This window comes from Quercus robur, chromosome 3 (genome assembly GCF_932294415.1).
Source record: "Quercus robur chromosome 3, dhQueRobu3.1, whole genome shotgun sequence".
NCBI classification, from domain to species: Eukaryota; Viridiplantae; Streptophyta; class Magnoliopsida; order Fagales; family Fagaceae; genus Quercus; species Quercus robur.
In genome coordinates, this window is record NC_065536.1 from 47,293,854 (window position 1) to 47,310,652 (window position 16,799).

The following is a 16,799-nucleotide window of genomic DNA, read 5'->3' on the forward strand; positions in this document are numbered from 1 at the left end:
CCATTTTAGGCCCTTCACATACACAGGGCCTCCAACCTTGCATGCTGCCCAGATTTTTGAGCAAGGTCGGTTCCTTCCTTCCTTAGTCAACCTATTGGGGGTTAGGTATTTCTTAGATAGCATTTTTGCCCAAAGGGAATCATTCTTGTAAAGATACTAGACTCAAGGTTAAAGCAGCAGTGAGGCAAGAAGCAGAAACAGTAAAGTGAAGTGCTTGTGAAACAGAGTAAAGCAAAGCAAGTGATGGTGTTGACACAAAACGGCACAAGGGACTTATGCTACTTGTAGTTTTCAATTTGTATTAGTTATTTAAGTTCACACGTGAGTGTTGCACGTGCTATATGTAACTGTTCTCCGTGTAATTAGGGAATTAGTTTCTGTTTCAGTTAGCTGATCTATTAGTATATATATTGAACCCGTGTATAGATAATGAATCAATTCATTTTCCCAGAATCAGAATATAGAAAGTTCCTCCAGAAGTTTCTTTTCTCTATCTCTTTTCTTAGCTTCCGTAGCTCTCTCTATTCTCTGTTTTCCAATCTTACATGGTATCAGAGCCTGAATCGCTTTCAATGGCATCCAATCCTCAACAAAGTTCATCTTCAACCTCACAGCGTGAGCTTTCACCAATGGAGGATCCGCATAGCCCATTCTTTCTGCATCACGGTGAATCACCTGGTGCGATCTTGGTTTCGCAGCCATTAACAGAGGATAACTATCCTAACTGGGCTCGTGCTATGAAGATGGCTTTGGATGCCAAAAGCAAACTAGGTTTTGTCGATGGATCAATCACTGCTTCAATGGCAGTCACTCCACTGGAGAAGAAGGCGTGGTCTAAGTGCAATTCGATGATTTCCTCTTGGATTCTGAATTGTGTCTCGCCTCATATCACTGCTAGTGTGATCTATAGGAACACTGCTCTTGAAGTTTGGAATGTACTCAAGAATCGTTTCTCTCAAGCTAATGGACCACGAATTTCACAGCTGCAGAAGCAAATTTCTAATGTGATGCAAGGAGATTCAACAGTCACCTCCTACTTCACAGTGCTTCAAGCTTCGTGGGACGAATTGTTAAATTTCAGACCTTTGCCTTGCTGTTCTTGTGGCAAGTGCACTTGTGGTGTGAATGATAAGATCAATTCACTTCAGCATCAAGATTCACTGATGCAATTTCTCAATGGATTGAATGATGCTTATTCTCAAGTACGGACTCAGATTCTTATGATGGAACCTGCTCCTTCTATAGACAAGGCTTTTTCTTTGGTGATTCAAGAAGAAAGGCAAAGATCTTCAGCTTTCAGTCTAGGTTCATCAGTTGAAACAACTGCTCTTGCTGTTAAAAATCAAAGCTTCATTCATGGCTCTGGTTTTGCAAATAATTCTGGCAAGAATTTCAAAGGCAATACTGGAAAAGGAAGGCCTATGTGCAGTTATTGTGGCAAGCTTGGTCACATCAAGGAGAAGTGTTATAAATTGGTTGGTTTTCCACCGAGTTATAAGCAGAAGGGAAAAGCTCCAATGGCAAATCAGATCAGTCTTGAGGGTGATCAATCTCAGATTGGAGAAACACAGCTAGGCAGTGGTAATTTTCCATTCACTGCGGATCAATGCCAGCAATTGATTTCTCTACTCAACACATGCCTTCTCATCTGATTCTTGTGAGGGTGTTCATTCAACCAATTCCGCAATTACTTCCACTGCTGCTTCAGGTAAAACTTGTCATATGTTTCAAGATTGTATGTCTTTAAGCATGCGACATTCTGTATTTGCTATGAATCCTGTACACAAAACTACTTTTAATAGTGAGACTTGGGTTCTTGATACTGGTGCTACAGATCACATAATTCACTCTGTCACCTTATTCACCAAAATCACCAAAATCACTAGTTCTATATCTACTTCTGTTCAATTGCCTAATGGTGAGAAAGTTGCTGTCACTCACATAGGCACCATCCAAATCACATCCACCTTAATTCTTGAAAACGTTCTTTGTGTTCCCTCTTTTTCATTCAACCTAATCTCTGTTAGCAAATTGACAAAATGCCTATCTTGTTGTTTTGTTTTTCTTTCAAAATTTTGCTTCATACAGTACCTGTCATGTTGGAAAACGATTGGAGTGGGTAAATTGCACAACAATCTTTACTTGCTGCAAGTTCCACTAGATTGCAAATCTATATCAGGAGCTTCTTCCATTTTACAATCTGTTTTTGATTCACTTGTAAATTCTGTTTCCAATGTTCCTGTTGTTTCTAAGCCATTTCTTTGGCATCTTAGACTTGGGCATGTTTCCGATAATAAGCTCAATACTCTGCACAATCATATTCCTGATGTAATCCAATTTCAAAGCAATAAAGATTGTGTTCTTTGTCCTATTGCTAAACAGAAAAAGTTACCATTTCCATCCTTTAATCACATTTCCTCTAATGCTTTTGATATTGTCCATTGTGATGTTTGGGGTCCTTTTGTTAAACCTACTCAAGAAGGTTTCAAATATTTTCTTACTTTAGTTGATGATGCTACTAGATCTACTTGGGTCTATCTAATGAAATACAAATCAGATACTAGGCCACTGCTTGTTTCTTTTTACAACATGATATGTACACAGTTTCACACAAAAATCAAGGTGTTTAGAACTGATAATGCTCCTGAGTTTTTCTTGAAAGATTTTTTTTTTCTGCAAATGGTATTATACATCAACACTCTTGTGTAGCCACTCCACAACAAAATTCAGTTGTGGAGAGGAAACACCAACATATCTTGAGCATGGCTAGGGCCTTGAGATTTCAATCTAATGTCCCTCTTTATCTTTGGGGTGAGTGTGTGTTGACTGCTGTACATATCATTAACAGGTTGCCTTCCCCTATTTTGAATAACAAATCTCCTTTTGAAAAGTTATATGGCAAAACCCCTTCTTATGAGCATCTCAAAGTTTTTGGTTGTCTTTGTTTTGCTTCAACTTTAATTCAACATAGAACTAAGTTTGATCCCAGGTCTGTACCTTGTGTTTTTCTTGGATACCCATTTGGTGTTAAGGGTTACAAACTTCTCAACCTATTTACTAAGAAAATTTTCATTTCTAGGAATGTGATTTTTCATGAAACCCTTTTTCCTTTTGTGTTAGATCCTTATTCATCCTCTTCTCATTCCAATATTCCTCTACCTCATTTGTTTCCTTAGTAGCTTCACCTCATGATCCTTTGCTTTCTTTTCCAACTTCTGATATTGTCACAGATTCTATTCCTTCACCATCTCAGGTCAGTCCCTCTACTCCACTTCCTGATCCTGTTTCTTCCCTATCTTCCAATACTCCTATCCTAGATGAGTCCCTAAATGAGTCTCTTTCCATGTCTAATCCTCCAAATATATCTAGTAGTCCTTCTCTTTCTCCTGCTATTGCTGATGTTGTTCCAACCTTAGACATTGTTGCTTCCACTCCATCTTTAAGAAGGTCACAAAGGGTTTCCAAGCCTCCTACCTATCTGCAATCATACAAATGCAGCTCAGTTATTTGTGATCCATTTTCTCACTCCACTTCTTCCATCAAGGCAGGTTCTTCACATCCCACTTCAGGTACCAATTACCCTTTATCTTCTTATCTTTCTACTTCACATTTATCCACTTCTTATGCCCATTTTTGTTCCCTCATTACTAATATTCCTGAACCCAAGTCCTACTTTGAGGCTGTCAAAACTCCACAGTGGTAGGAAGCAATGGATACAGAAATTGCTGCCTTAGAGGCTAACAATACTTGGACTCTCACAACTTTACCTCCTCATAAGAAGGCTGTGGGTTGCAAATGGGTTTATAGGGTAAAATATAGGGCAGATGGCAGTATTGAAAGGTACAAGGCACGTTTAGTGGCGAAGGGGTTTACTCAACAAGAGGGCCTTGACTTTACTGAAACTTTCTCTCCCGTTGCCAAAATGGCTACTGTCAAGACTTTATTGGCTGTTTCTGCTGTTCGGGGTTGGCATTTGGCTCAACTTGATGTTAATAATGCCTTCCTTCATGGTGATCTACATGAGGATGTATACATGCAGCTTCCACAGGGGTTTCACTGCAAGGGGGGACTGGTTTGTAAGCTCAATAAGTCCTTATATGGACTTAAGCAAGCTTCCAAACAGTGGTACTCTAAGCTTTCATCCACAATCTTACAATATGGTTTCAAACAATCAAAGTCAGACTACTCTTTGTTTACTAAAAAGTCTCAAAGGTCATTTTTGGCCCTATTAGTTTATGTTGATGACATCCTCATTGCTAGCAATGATGTCAAGGTAGTGGAAGAACTTAAACTATTTTTGGATAAGAAATTCAAGCTTAAAGACCTTGGAAGTTTGAAATATTTTCTTGGCCTTGAAGTGGCTAGATCAGATAAGGGAATCACATTGTGCCAAAGAAAATATGCCCTTGAGATACTTAAGGATGCAGGGATGACAGCTTGTAAGCCTTGCACGGTTCCAATGGACCAAAATTTGAAGCTAAGTAAGCATTATGGAGAATTGTTGGCTAGTCCTGAAATCTATAGAAGATTGGTTGGTAGATTACTATATCTAACCATTACTAGGCCAGATTTGGCATATCCAGTCCACAAGCTCAGCCAATTCATGTCCAAGCCTAGAAAACCTCACTTGGATGCAGCTTATAAGGTACTGCAGTATATCAAAAGCTGTCCTGGTCAAGGAATTTTGTTGTCTTCAAGATCTGATTTCCATTTGAAAGGGTACACTGATGCAGATTGGGCAGCATGTGTAGATACTAGGAGATCAACGACTGGATATTGCATATTTCTAGGTGATTCTTTGGTATCATGGAAGTCTAAAAAGCAGTCCATTGTGTCTAGATCTTCTGCAGAGGCTAAATACAGGGCAATGACTGTGACAGTATGTGAAATAACCTGGCTGCTAGCTCTATTGAAGGATCTTGAAGTGTATCATCCACAACCGGCCCTACTTTTCTGTGATAACAAAGCTGCCATATATATAGGAGAGAATCCTGTATTTCATGAACGTACAAAGCACATAGAAATAGACTGCCACCTGGTTAGAGACAAAGTGCAAGATCAAGTGATCAAGTTGTTTTATACTCCAACTCACACACAGTTAGCAGATTTGTTGACAAAGGCACTTGGTGCTCGACAATTGTTTTCTTTACTTGACAAAATGAGCATAATCAATATCCATGGAACTGAAGCTAACCTTGAGGGGGGCTGTAAAGATACTAGACTCAAGGTTAAAGCAGCAGTGAGGCAAGAAGCAGAAACAGTAAAGTGAAGTGCTTGTGAAACAGAGTAAAGCAAAGCAAGTGATGGTGTTGACACAAAACGGCACAAGGGACTTATGCTACTTGTAGTTTTCAATTTGTATTAGTTATTTAAGTTCACACGTGAGTGTTGCACGTGCTATATGTAACTGTTCTCCGTGTAATTAGGGAATTAGTTTCTGTTTCAGTTAGCTGATCTGTTAGTATATATATTGAACCCGTGTACAGATAATGAATCAATTCATTTTCCCAGAATCAGAATATAGAAAGTTCCTCCAGAAGTTTCTTTTCTCTATCTCTTTTCTTAGCTTCCGTAGCTCTCTCTATTCTCTATTTTCCAATCTTACAATTCTCATTTGCCAATCTCCAACATAATTTGGCAAGTAGTGCTTGGTTCCTATATCTCATTTGGTACAAACCCAACCCTCCCCAATCCTTAGGCAAGGTTACAGTGTGCCAGTTTACCATGTGGAGTTTCCTTTTTTCCTCTGTCGTCCCCCATAGAAAGTCCCTAATTAATTTTTCGATGGCGTTGCACACTTTTATAGGCAAGGCATGACACTGTATGTAGTAATCAGCTATGGGAGAAGCAGTTGATTTTATTAACACTAACTTCCCGGCTTTAGACAGCAGCTTGGATTTCCAACTAGCCAACTTATTTTGGTTTCAATTACAAAATTAAAAGCATCACCATTCCTCCCTTGGTGTAGCAGAGGGAACCCCAAATATCTTCCCAAATTTTGAGTTGCAACCATCCCTAGCTTTCTACAAATTGTTCTCTTCTTCCTTCTAGTCACATTGGGAGAAAAGTAGACCCAAGACTTGTTTAAATTTACTTTTTGACCAGCCATGTTGCAAAAATTCTCAAGCACCTCTAAGATTGCATCACAATTCTTGGAGTTCGCTTTGGCAAACAGTATTAAATCATTCGCATAAAAAACATGGGAGAAGCTTGGTCCATTTTTAGAAGCCTTCACCTTATCCCATCTCTTCTCTTCACACAAGATAGAAATATGTGCTCCCAAAAAACTCCATACCCAACAAAAACAGGTACGAGGATATGGAGTCTCCTTTCCTAATTCCTCTCGAGGGATGGAAGGAGTCCAACTTATTCCCATTGAACAAAATTGATGTTGATGTAGATGAGACATAACTCATAATCAGATTGACAATGTTGGGAGGAAAACCAAAATGATCCAAGACCATTTTAGTGAAGCTCCACTCCAATTTGTCATAAGCCTTTTTGAAGACAATTTTCACCACCATGAACCCATCCCTCCCTCTTCTATTCTTTAAGGAGTAGATAAGTTCTTGTGCAATAATGACATTATCTGAGCCTCTTCTTCCAGCCAAAAAAGCCGATTGCATGGGCGAAATTAAGGACGGGAGAAGGGGTTTCAATCTAAGGACAAGGATCTTTGAGACAATCTTGTAGATCATGTTACAAAGACTTATGGGTCTGTAGTGGCTCACCGATTCAGAGCCTATCTGCTTTGGTAACAAGGCTATCAAAGTTTGGTTCAAATATTCAGGTACTTTCTGGTTTGTAAATATCTCTTTCACTTCCCTTTTGACCAAATCCCCAACTAAAAGCCAAAACCTTTGGAAGACACTTTGGCTAAAATAGAAATTTTATCTTCTACATTTAACCAAAATTCATTTTAGTCCTCTAAATTTCAAAACTCTTCAGTTCAGTTTTTTGTTAAAGCTCTATCTAGCACTACCGTTCCCCCCCCCCCCCCCCCACCCACCCACCCACCCACCCCAAAACAACGTTTTTTGGTCTTTTTTATATTTAATTTTTATTTTATTATTTATTTATAAAATTTTAAAAAAGAATTAAAAATGGAGCAAATGACATTGTCCCACCCCATATTAGAAGAAAAAAAAAAACAAATACCCTCACCAAAACCCCTAACCCGATACCTTACCAAAACTCCTAACCCAATGAGAGAGAGAGAGAGAGAGAGAGAGAGAGAGAGAGAGAGAGAGAGAGAGAGAGAGAGAGAGAGAGAGAGAGAGAGAGAGAGAGAGAATTACATGAATTGCACATCTGAATTTAGTTGCAGAGTCCAATGGTTTAATGAGAATTCAAGGCAATGACCAAAGCAAAAATGGTTGATATACACACACTCACACTAGTATGTATTGTTATGGACAATAATCACATGTTTGTTGTGAATGTAACTTTTTTTTGGGGGGAGCATCAACATGTATGTATATGATTTCTATTATACAATATAAAATATGAAATTAGCAACATATTGAAAGCAAATAATTTAAAAATATTTTTTATTTTCCATATACAACATAAATTCAACTCAATAATAGTTTAATACAACTATTACTTATATGAAAATACAAATTGTGTTTCCTACAATAGGCATTACCCAATAAATGATAAGATCCCTTCAAGCAGTCATTGAAAGTTTTCGCACTCTCTTTAGTGATCCACTTACATAAAATTAGAGAAACCTTTCAACAAGAAATTACTCTTTATAAGTAGATATGTCAACAAACAAATAGAAAATAAATATTATTTTTGTACAGTTTATTAAGCCATTAATTAGAGAGCAATGAAGAAATAGAAACCAAGAAAAGATCATTTACTTTGCAAAAGTTCAAAGTAAAGAGATATTTTTAAAAAAAAATACATAATACATATACATGTATAATTTGAAATTGCTATTACTTTATGTAAGTTTTTTCGGTTGAACACATTTTCTATTGTATAGAAGTGTCATTCTTCCTTCCAATGAAAGTCATTTGGATTTTTACAATAATATAAGTTTTTTTTTTCTGTCACAATGGGAAAATTTCTTTTATCTAATTATATATTGAATTATGATTTAGCACAATTAGGCTAGAAAATACCTTGAAGCATTATATTTACCTAAATAAGAATGGCAAAATTGAACTTGCATCCACAATAGCCTCACTGGACGTCATCTTCAAGTTTCATTTTCATGAATGTTTGACAAGATTCTAAAGGCAATCATAAACATTATCATAGTTATGCTCCATGATTTGCATTGAGAAAAGCAAAAGAGTGACTGTTCTAATTCTATAATTTTTTATCTTTTTTTAGAATACTGCATGTTTGGTAGACTGTCATACACGCTGTAATGTAATAGTTATTCATATAGTTTAGTTATTCTTTAGTTTGATTATATTTTTATTACAAAGAGTAGTCATTCCTTATAAATAGCTATTCTTCAAAATGAGGAATAATTATTCCTCTTTAAAATGGGGAAATTATTGTGTACTCCCGAAGTACCATAAATGTGTACTCCCTCCTCTCACATGAATGGTGAGTCCTACTAATTAAATTCATGGTGAGACCCATCATTCATGTGAGAGGAGGGAGTACGCATTTATGGTACTCCGGGAGTACCTATTCCTTAGTAAGTGCAATAATTTCAAAATATAATATATTTCCAAATTAGCAAACTTTTCATACATCTAACAATTATAAAAATAAAAAATCATAAAAAATAACACATATCTCTTTTAAATTTAAAAATAACAATTTTTAAGGAGATATAATTGTATGAGTAAGATATTTCCTAAAATAAATGTTAAATTTCATTTTAATGTTATAACTCACAACCAAACTAATGAATAGATTTAATTATTACATTACAACACACTTTATTACTAGGAATAAATATTACAATTCCTGTCGTAATCTTCATTCAGTATACCAAACATACCCTAAGTATTTTAACACACATGCGGAGAAAGGGGGAAGATTTAAAAAAAAAAAAAAAAAAAAAAAAAAAAAAAAAAAAAACTGATAATGATGTATATCTAAAAGGGTCTTTCCAAATCAATAATTCATGAAAAGATCTCCACAAACTCTCCAGAGCACCATCTCTTATTCACAAAAATGGGACCACACAAATGACATTTATTGGTCCTACATCGTAGCTTCCTACTACAATCACAACTTATTAATCCAAACTAATATAACAAAATTGAATTAGTCATATACAAACATTTTAAATGTGGAGGGCAATCCCTATCACAAAAATGGTATTTAACAGCATATGGCATCCACAGTTCCATATCTCTAACACTTACTTTCAGATGTCAAATCTTGATAGCAAGGAACTATTATAAATTCTATTACACTACCTCAAACTAAAAAGTCTCTAAAACGTTTAAAACTCACAACAACAATAAACAAAAACTCTTTACATTTATTTGCATATGCATAGTAATATACTAATATCGTACTTAGGAAACATATCAGTGTATGGCTCGCAGTGGCACCACTTGGGGGCAGCAATATAGACTCTGTTCATTGCCATATCAGATTTCTCGATGGAACATCACATAGGCACGTCTGCTTCCCCTTAAGTAGGCACTTCCCACATTACCCCTATTGGAGATTTTACATATCAAGGAGTAATAGAGACAGAAGAAGATGAACACATCAAGTAAATGGTGATTGCAATATTTGTCCTTATACGCAAGTTGCTAAAGGGTTTCTACAAACTTGTCCCAAGGATACAACTAAGTTTATTAGGTTCTACAAATAGCAATTTTAGAAAATACCTACAAGATTTCTTGTGTTTCTTTGTAACTTACTATAGGGTCATAACCCTTCAAAAGGTACATATGGAGAGTTTAAATTTTCATTAAAACCGTTCACAAGACTTGAAACGTTCTCAAACTTTCAGAACAATCACTTGAAGATTCTGTAGAAAATTCCATTCTGCGATTTTCGATCAATCGAGAGTTACAAGAGTTACTTTCGATCAATCCAATGCTCTTTTTCAATCGATCAACCAAGAATCGAATACCGATCGAATCTTGCAGAAACTCCAAGATTATTTCCTTCAACATTTCGATCAATCAAACAAAAGTCTCGATCGATCAAAATTCTTGGAACTTGAATTTTCACAAGGAAAATTCCAAGATTCAAATTTTCACTTTATTCATTTTACAAATAAATACTCTCCAACCTTATATCATTATTGCAACCTTTCCATGTATATACTTATATATACAACAACCCCAACCAAATGACACACACGTTTCTCACATTTTAGTATTTTGTTAGGCAATGAGAGATGGAAAGGAATTTGTGCAAGATAACTCAAAGGAAGTTAAAAGGTTACACAAGTGGGAAGAGAAACCGTCATATATAGGGTCATTTTTTTTCTCTCCGTTACATGTGACTATTATAATTCCATTGTTTCAAATTGTTGTATATGACTATATGTGACTGTTCTACTTCCACAATTATATATTGTATAAAATTAGAGAGTTTTGTGGAGTTTTCTCTATTTTTTTAGAAAGAGTCTTGTGGATTTGTTTCCCTTGTGTGTGTTTTCGAGGAATTAATAGTGGCTTTACATGTGTGTGTGAACATTTGAAGCTATTTTCTTTCTATTTATTATTGACATGTGCAAATAATTATTTGACATGTGGCTTTATATGTCCATATAGTTCTAATTAAATGTAGGAAGTTGTTATATGTCATAGTAAGATGTTTAGAGAAAAGAATAAGTGTTATCGAAATATGTATTTACCAATTTAGAAATTCGAACTTTAATATTATATTATATTATATTATATACTCAAAAATATCTATTATTCCTTGTGAGAGAATTAGTTTAGAAATTCGAACTTTAATATTATATTATATACATATGCTCAACAATATCTATTATTCCTTGTGAGAGAATTTGGAGTTACTCTTAATGACAATTTAACAAAATCACAAAACTACTTTGCAAAAAGGCAGGCCTTAAGTAATTTGAGCCTAATCATATGTTTTGTCAAATAAAACGTTTGTAGGCCCATCTACTATGGCTCAAAGCTTTATTAACTATTACACACTTCTTTTTTTGATAAGTATTACACACTTCTTAGTCGCACTTCCACTAATCTTCTAACTAACCAATCGATCAGTCAAGCCTTGTACCTAACCAATATGTCCAAATTCAGTTAATTATGGACCTGGTAGGCACCAAGCCGATAAAAGGCAAACCCTAATGCAAGGATCAACATTGTGTGTACCTTCAGTTATTTTGTTCTATCATACCATATGATTAGTCAGACTGTGTCAAAAAAGTTGTTTCATCCACATAAATTAATTCATATGAACTAAACATTCTGCCTTCAACAAATTCTTCTTCCTCTGTTAATTTTAAGAACCAAATCTGATAAGACTAAAAGAATTTTTTTTCCCTTTAATCTATAAGAAATTTATAGAATTTTTATGCTTAGTTTTAAATCAAATAGGTTTAAAAGGATAAAAATATATAATTTCTAAAATAAAGAATTTCCACACACAAAAAAAGAGAAGATAAATATAATTGCAAAGTTAAAAGGGAAAAAAAATTTTGGATGAAAAGAGACTCAAAATTAGTATTAAAAAAATGAAAAAAAAAAGATTTAGATTGTTGGGAAATTTAAACCCCGGTTGATAGAATTAACAAGTTTTAAACCCAAGTTGTTAATTAGATTTATTACGAATAAACTTTATTAAAACAAACAAACATCAATATCATGCACAGCGGAATAATAAATAAGATAAGATATAATGGCCTAGGAAAACCAATGAAACAAACTAGTTTCAAAGTAAAAAACCTAGGGGAAAACCTTCTCGAAAAGCAATTCACTATAGTAAAGAGAAGTTTTAGATCTAGTACAAAACCTTTGTCCCTAGACTCTACAATCCCCATAGATGAACTTGCAACAGAAACCTTCTACCGCTTCAGAACCTCTGAACTCTTCAATATATGAACGCCACACTTTTGCACGGATCCCAGTACGTAACTAACTCCAACAACTTGAAGATGTTGTTGGCTGTAAAGTTCTTCACTTCATCAACAATGAAGATCAAGAGGTATTTGGTTACAAAACCCTAAGGCGCAAAAAACGCAGTAACTTCTTGCAAAGAGAATAAACTAGGTCACTTTCTGTATGTGTTCTCTATGTATGACAGCCTTTAAAATAAGCCTCGTATATGTTTAGGGTTGTGAAAAAAGAAACCATACACATACATGTCAGCTAGGGCCAAAAATCAGATCTAGAAATTCTGATTTCATAGATCTCGATAGATCCAGCTTCTGTCGAGTTTCATTCTTAAATCTCGATAGATAATGTTTCTGTCGAAATATTTGTCGAGCTTTAATAAACAGCTTTTTTTCACTTATTTCTTAGTCCAATCTTCATGGCTTTAACACTTAACTTGAACTCTTATTTCTTGAAGTACTAAACCCATCATAGATCTACCCAATTACAAGTAAAGTGCATTTTGTCAAAAAATTAGCCAATTATATAAAATATGTCCTTATCATAGATGATTTACATATAGTTTATTTTCCTAAGAGGTAAACTAATACTTGAAATAGATGCTTCAAAAAAAAATAATTGGGGAGAGTTTAGTTCAACTAAAAATCTATTACCTAACTTTCAAGAAATTAAAAATTCCACTCCAACTAAAATTCTATTAATATAATTAATAGTTAGGATTTTTTATAATTTAGATAAGAGTATAACTCTTTTATTTAAGTTTCAAGAAATTTAAAATACTATTATCAAAATTTTAAAAAATTTAAAATAAAATTTTTATATTTATTTTAATTAGTTTAACCATCCATTATAATTGTGTATTCTTATATAAATTGTCAAGTGGCTCAGCGTATTCATGAATTATGATGGTTAATTTAAAGTTTTAAAAGACTCACTAATTATTATGATAGTTGTACAATTTCTTTTTTTAAAACAATAAAAAAATTACTCAAAAAAAAAAATTTAATTTGACAGGTGCATCACACTTGTATATTGCTAGTTTTGCATCAAAAGTTAATCAAATTTTGAGTGTACTCATATATATTGAGTTTAAATATATATAAAATAAAATAAAATAAAATTGTAGGCATCAAAAATAAAATATATAAACAACTAAATAAACTTAAATTTTTTTTAAAACTCACTGTTTCAATTTTTGTTATTCAAATGCCATAAAGCTCTTGGCACAATTTTTTTTTTTTTTTTTTTTTATTCTTTGTTAGATGCAATTAAATTTCGACCTATAACGTCCAACATAATTATAGGGACTGGAATTGGATTGGTCCCAAAACCGGATTAGGCTCAAACCCCTGCGGCCCAAACAATAAATTTATAGAGCGTGGATAGAAAAACTAGATCTATCCCGGAAGAAAAACGATTAAACTTAACGATTCAAGACGATTTGACACAAATAAGATTAGAAAAATATATCCTCGGAATAGCTTAAGTAATTTGTATCATATGGTTTTCTTGAAAATAAAATTGTACAAGAGTTCCAATCTATATCCTTTCTTTTTCCTTTCCTTCTCAGTACATTTTTCCATGTTATATATTACAATTTTGGTGTCATCCTTACCACACATGTGTAGGTTAGATTTGGGGGATTCCTTCCTGTCCCATCCAGCACCTCCCAAAACCATCAACCAGTAGTTGTAAGGCTGCTTGATCACTGTTCAGGCATCACTTCCACATTAATGCAGCCAGAGAGTTGGTTGAGAGGCATTTAATGTGGAGGTAGCAGCTTTTGAAGATATTTGTTTACCTTTCTATTCTTATCCCTGGTCCAATGTCCTACCTTTAGTTGTGATGTAACTCCGAAGTAAGTCCGTGATGATATGACACTCAAATTTACCTCGGACACATGTTGCCGAGAAAACTTTTGTCCTCGAACGCTTATTGGACCCATCTCACTTTGTCTCTACTCCTCTCTTCATTTTATTCCCCTCATAACCTTATTTGGGTCTCCTCGGATGGTCTAACGTCCTCGAATAGGGTCATAGGCCCAATTAATACTATTTTAACAATACTTCCCAATTAATTGGCCCCCACAATAATTATTTCTCTTTTATGAACAGGAGAAAACACTAATTGAATTTTAATCTAAGCAGAGTTTAAATTTCAAATCTCCTATTAAAACATAAGATATTTTACAAGTTGAATATATATATATATTCGTGAGTTTTGATATTCAATTCACGAACCACTTTATTTCTTTTATGGTTGATAAAGACTCATAGTTGGATTAAGTCTATTTAAAAAAAGCTTGATTAAGGAATAAGATTAAATATCAGTTTTATAAAGCTTTGACTTTCATTTCACCGGCCATATGACGTTTGCTATCAGTTTCTTCGACATATATGAAAACCAATCATACCTAGCTAAGGGTATTTTATGGGTCTACCCTCGCAACGCTACCTATGTTTCAAAATAATGAAAGTGTTTTCTAATATTCTGTTCAGGTTTTATGTTTAAAATAATTAAAGTATTTAAATCTTATAGGAGTACTAATTTGAACATTCTCCATAATGTGGCAAGCATTGTGTCAGCAATGATCAATGCAGTACGTACTTTATTATTAATTTATTACAAATAAGAAGATAATAATTTATATGACTGCAATATGTTAAAGAGTGATTATGTAATAGATGGTTCCTTTAATTTAATTGATAAATTTTTTAGTCATTAAACAATAGATTTGGGGTTTGAATCAATATTTTGAATTTGAATTTTATTTCGATAATCATTTCCGTTTGGCCATTGGAATAAAATATTTCAATACCAATGTAATATTTTGGGATTACTATAATATATATTTTTATTATTGAGCTAATATTTTTAAATTGAAAATATAATAAACAAAAATTCTAACGACGGGAATTGATTGGTTGTTTTTTTTTTTTTTTTTTTTGAGAAGGAGATTGGTTGTTGTTAATTGGTTACACTACACAGATTATGTATCTGTCCTTACATATTATATATAATAGCTAGTTTTTCACCCTATACATATACATAGATATACTTAAAGATATATAATAAGATGCATATTATAATTCTTATATATATAATTTAAATACTATTAATAGCCATTTTTATATTTTGCTAACTCTTTAAAAAGTCTTGTAAGAATATTATTATGTATAAAATGTAAATTGTCCATGTCTATTTCTTTTATTACTTCTTAATTTTTGTTATTGCAAAGCACCTTTTTTATTTTTTATTTTTTATAATTCATTTATTTTAAACTCTTTGATTTTTATACGCAATAACTAACTTGAATAAATATTTATGATGTGGTTCCACATTTGATTCTAAAATTATGAAATAAAACTCTCAAAAAATAAATAATTTAGGACACATGGTGTAAAATTGAACTCTAATTTGAAATTCTAATTGAACTTTCTCTAAACTTCGCCTATTAATATATATATATATATATATATATATATAGAGAGAGAGAGAGAGAGAGAGAAGTGTGTAACTCGTGCATATGCGCGTATACATTTAAAAACAATCACAAATTGCATATATATATATATATATATATATGTATGATTTAAAATCTAATCGGATTTAGACTCTTTGGTTTTTTAACCCAATAATTCACTTTTCACAAAAATTAAAAAATTAAATGAGACACATGGTGCAAAATTGAATTCCAATTAAAATTTAGTTTAGAATCTAACTGAATTTAGACTTTTTGATTCTTGCACCTAATAATTCACTTGACACATAAATTTAAAAATTAGATGAGACATGTGGTGCAAAATTAGAGTCTAATTTAGAATTTAATTATACTTTCTCTCAACTTTAGCCATTAATATATATATATATATATATATATATTCCACACTGACTGGTAATACGAGAAAAAAATAGTTCTTTTCTCAAAAAAAAAAAAAAAAAAAAAAAAAAAAAAAAAAAAAAAACTTTGAAAGGGTATTTATAAGTAAGGCACCTTCCGAGAAGCTTCATTTCAACTTAAACATTGTTTCATAAATTTAAAAATAAATAAATAAAAACCTTAAACATTGAAAAGCCTACCTTCCCCACATGACTCTTATCTTCATTTCTACTTATTACCTTTTGTTCCCAATTATTTGACACTCCTGCATTTGGCATCAGTTTATTCAAGATTTTACTAATTGATTTTTGTTGAAAGTATATTGAAGTATACTTGTACTCTGTACTTTGGAAAAGTGAGCCAAAAAAAGAGATTTAAAAAAATTATACATAAAAGTTAAAAATTAAAAGCTAAACAAAAAAAGGTAAAGGCAAATGAACACCCATCTTCATCTTCTTTTATTTTTTCATTATCACAGAACATATATCAGAGTATTATCTCAAACTCTATCCTCTCATGATATATCATTTTCCATTTCACCTTCTCTTGGTTCCACAACTTCCTACTAGCCGATCTTCTCATCCTTTTCATTTCATCTTCTCTTAGTTTAGCAGTTAAACTTTGTAGGCAATCTTCTCATTTGTTTCATTTCACCTCCTCTTAGATGCTAAACTTCATACCGGCCAAACCTTGAATTTCATCCAAAATTCACCAAAACAACCTAGAACACTTAAAACAGGCTGAAATGGGCCAAAAGTTTATCTAAGATGGAACATGGGGGTTACTATTCCAGTTTGCATACCAATACGTAATAATCTGTCTGTTTTGGGAACATAATGGAATTCAAAACTATAGTTCAAACCTTGTTCACATCAAAAACTAGGTGTATT

At 33.2% G+C, this 16,799-nt stretch overlaps 1 protein-coding gene across 1 annotated transcript; it reads left to right on the forward strand.

Annotated features, from left to right (window-relative positions):
- Positions 1–545: 545 nt before the first annotated feature.
- Positions 546–1,652, forward strand: LOC126719679 (uncharacterized). Its single transcript, XM_050422209.1, has one exon. It carries the CDS (start codon positions 546–548, stop codon positions 1,650–1,652), a length of 1,107 nt encoding a protein of 368 aa, XP_050278166.1.
- Positions 1,653–16,799: the final 15,147 nt, after the last annotated feature.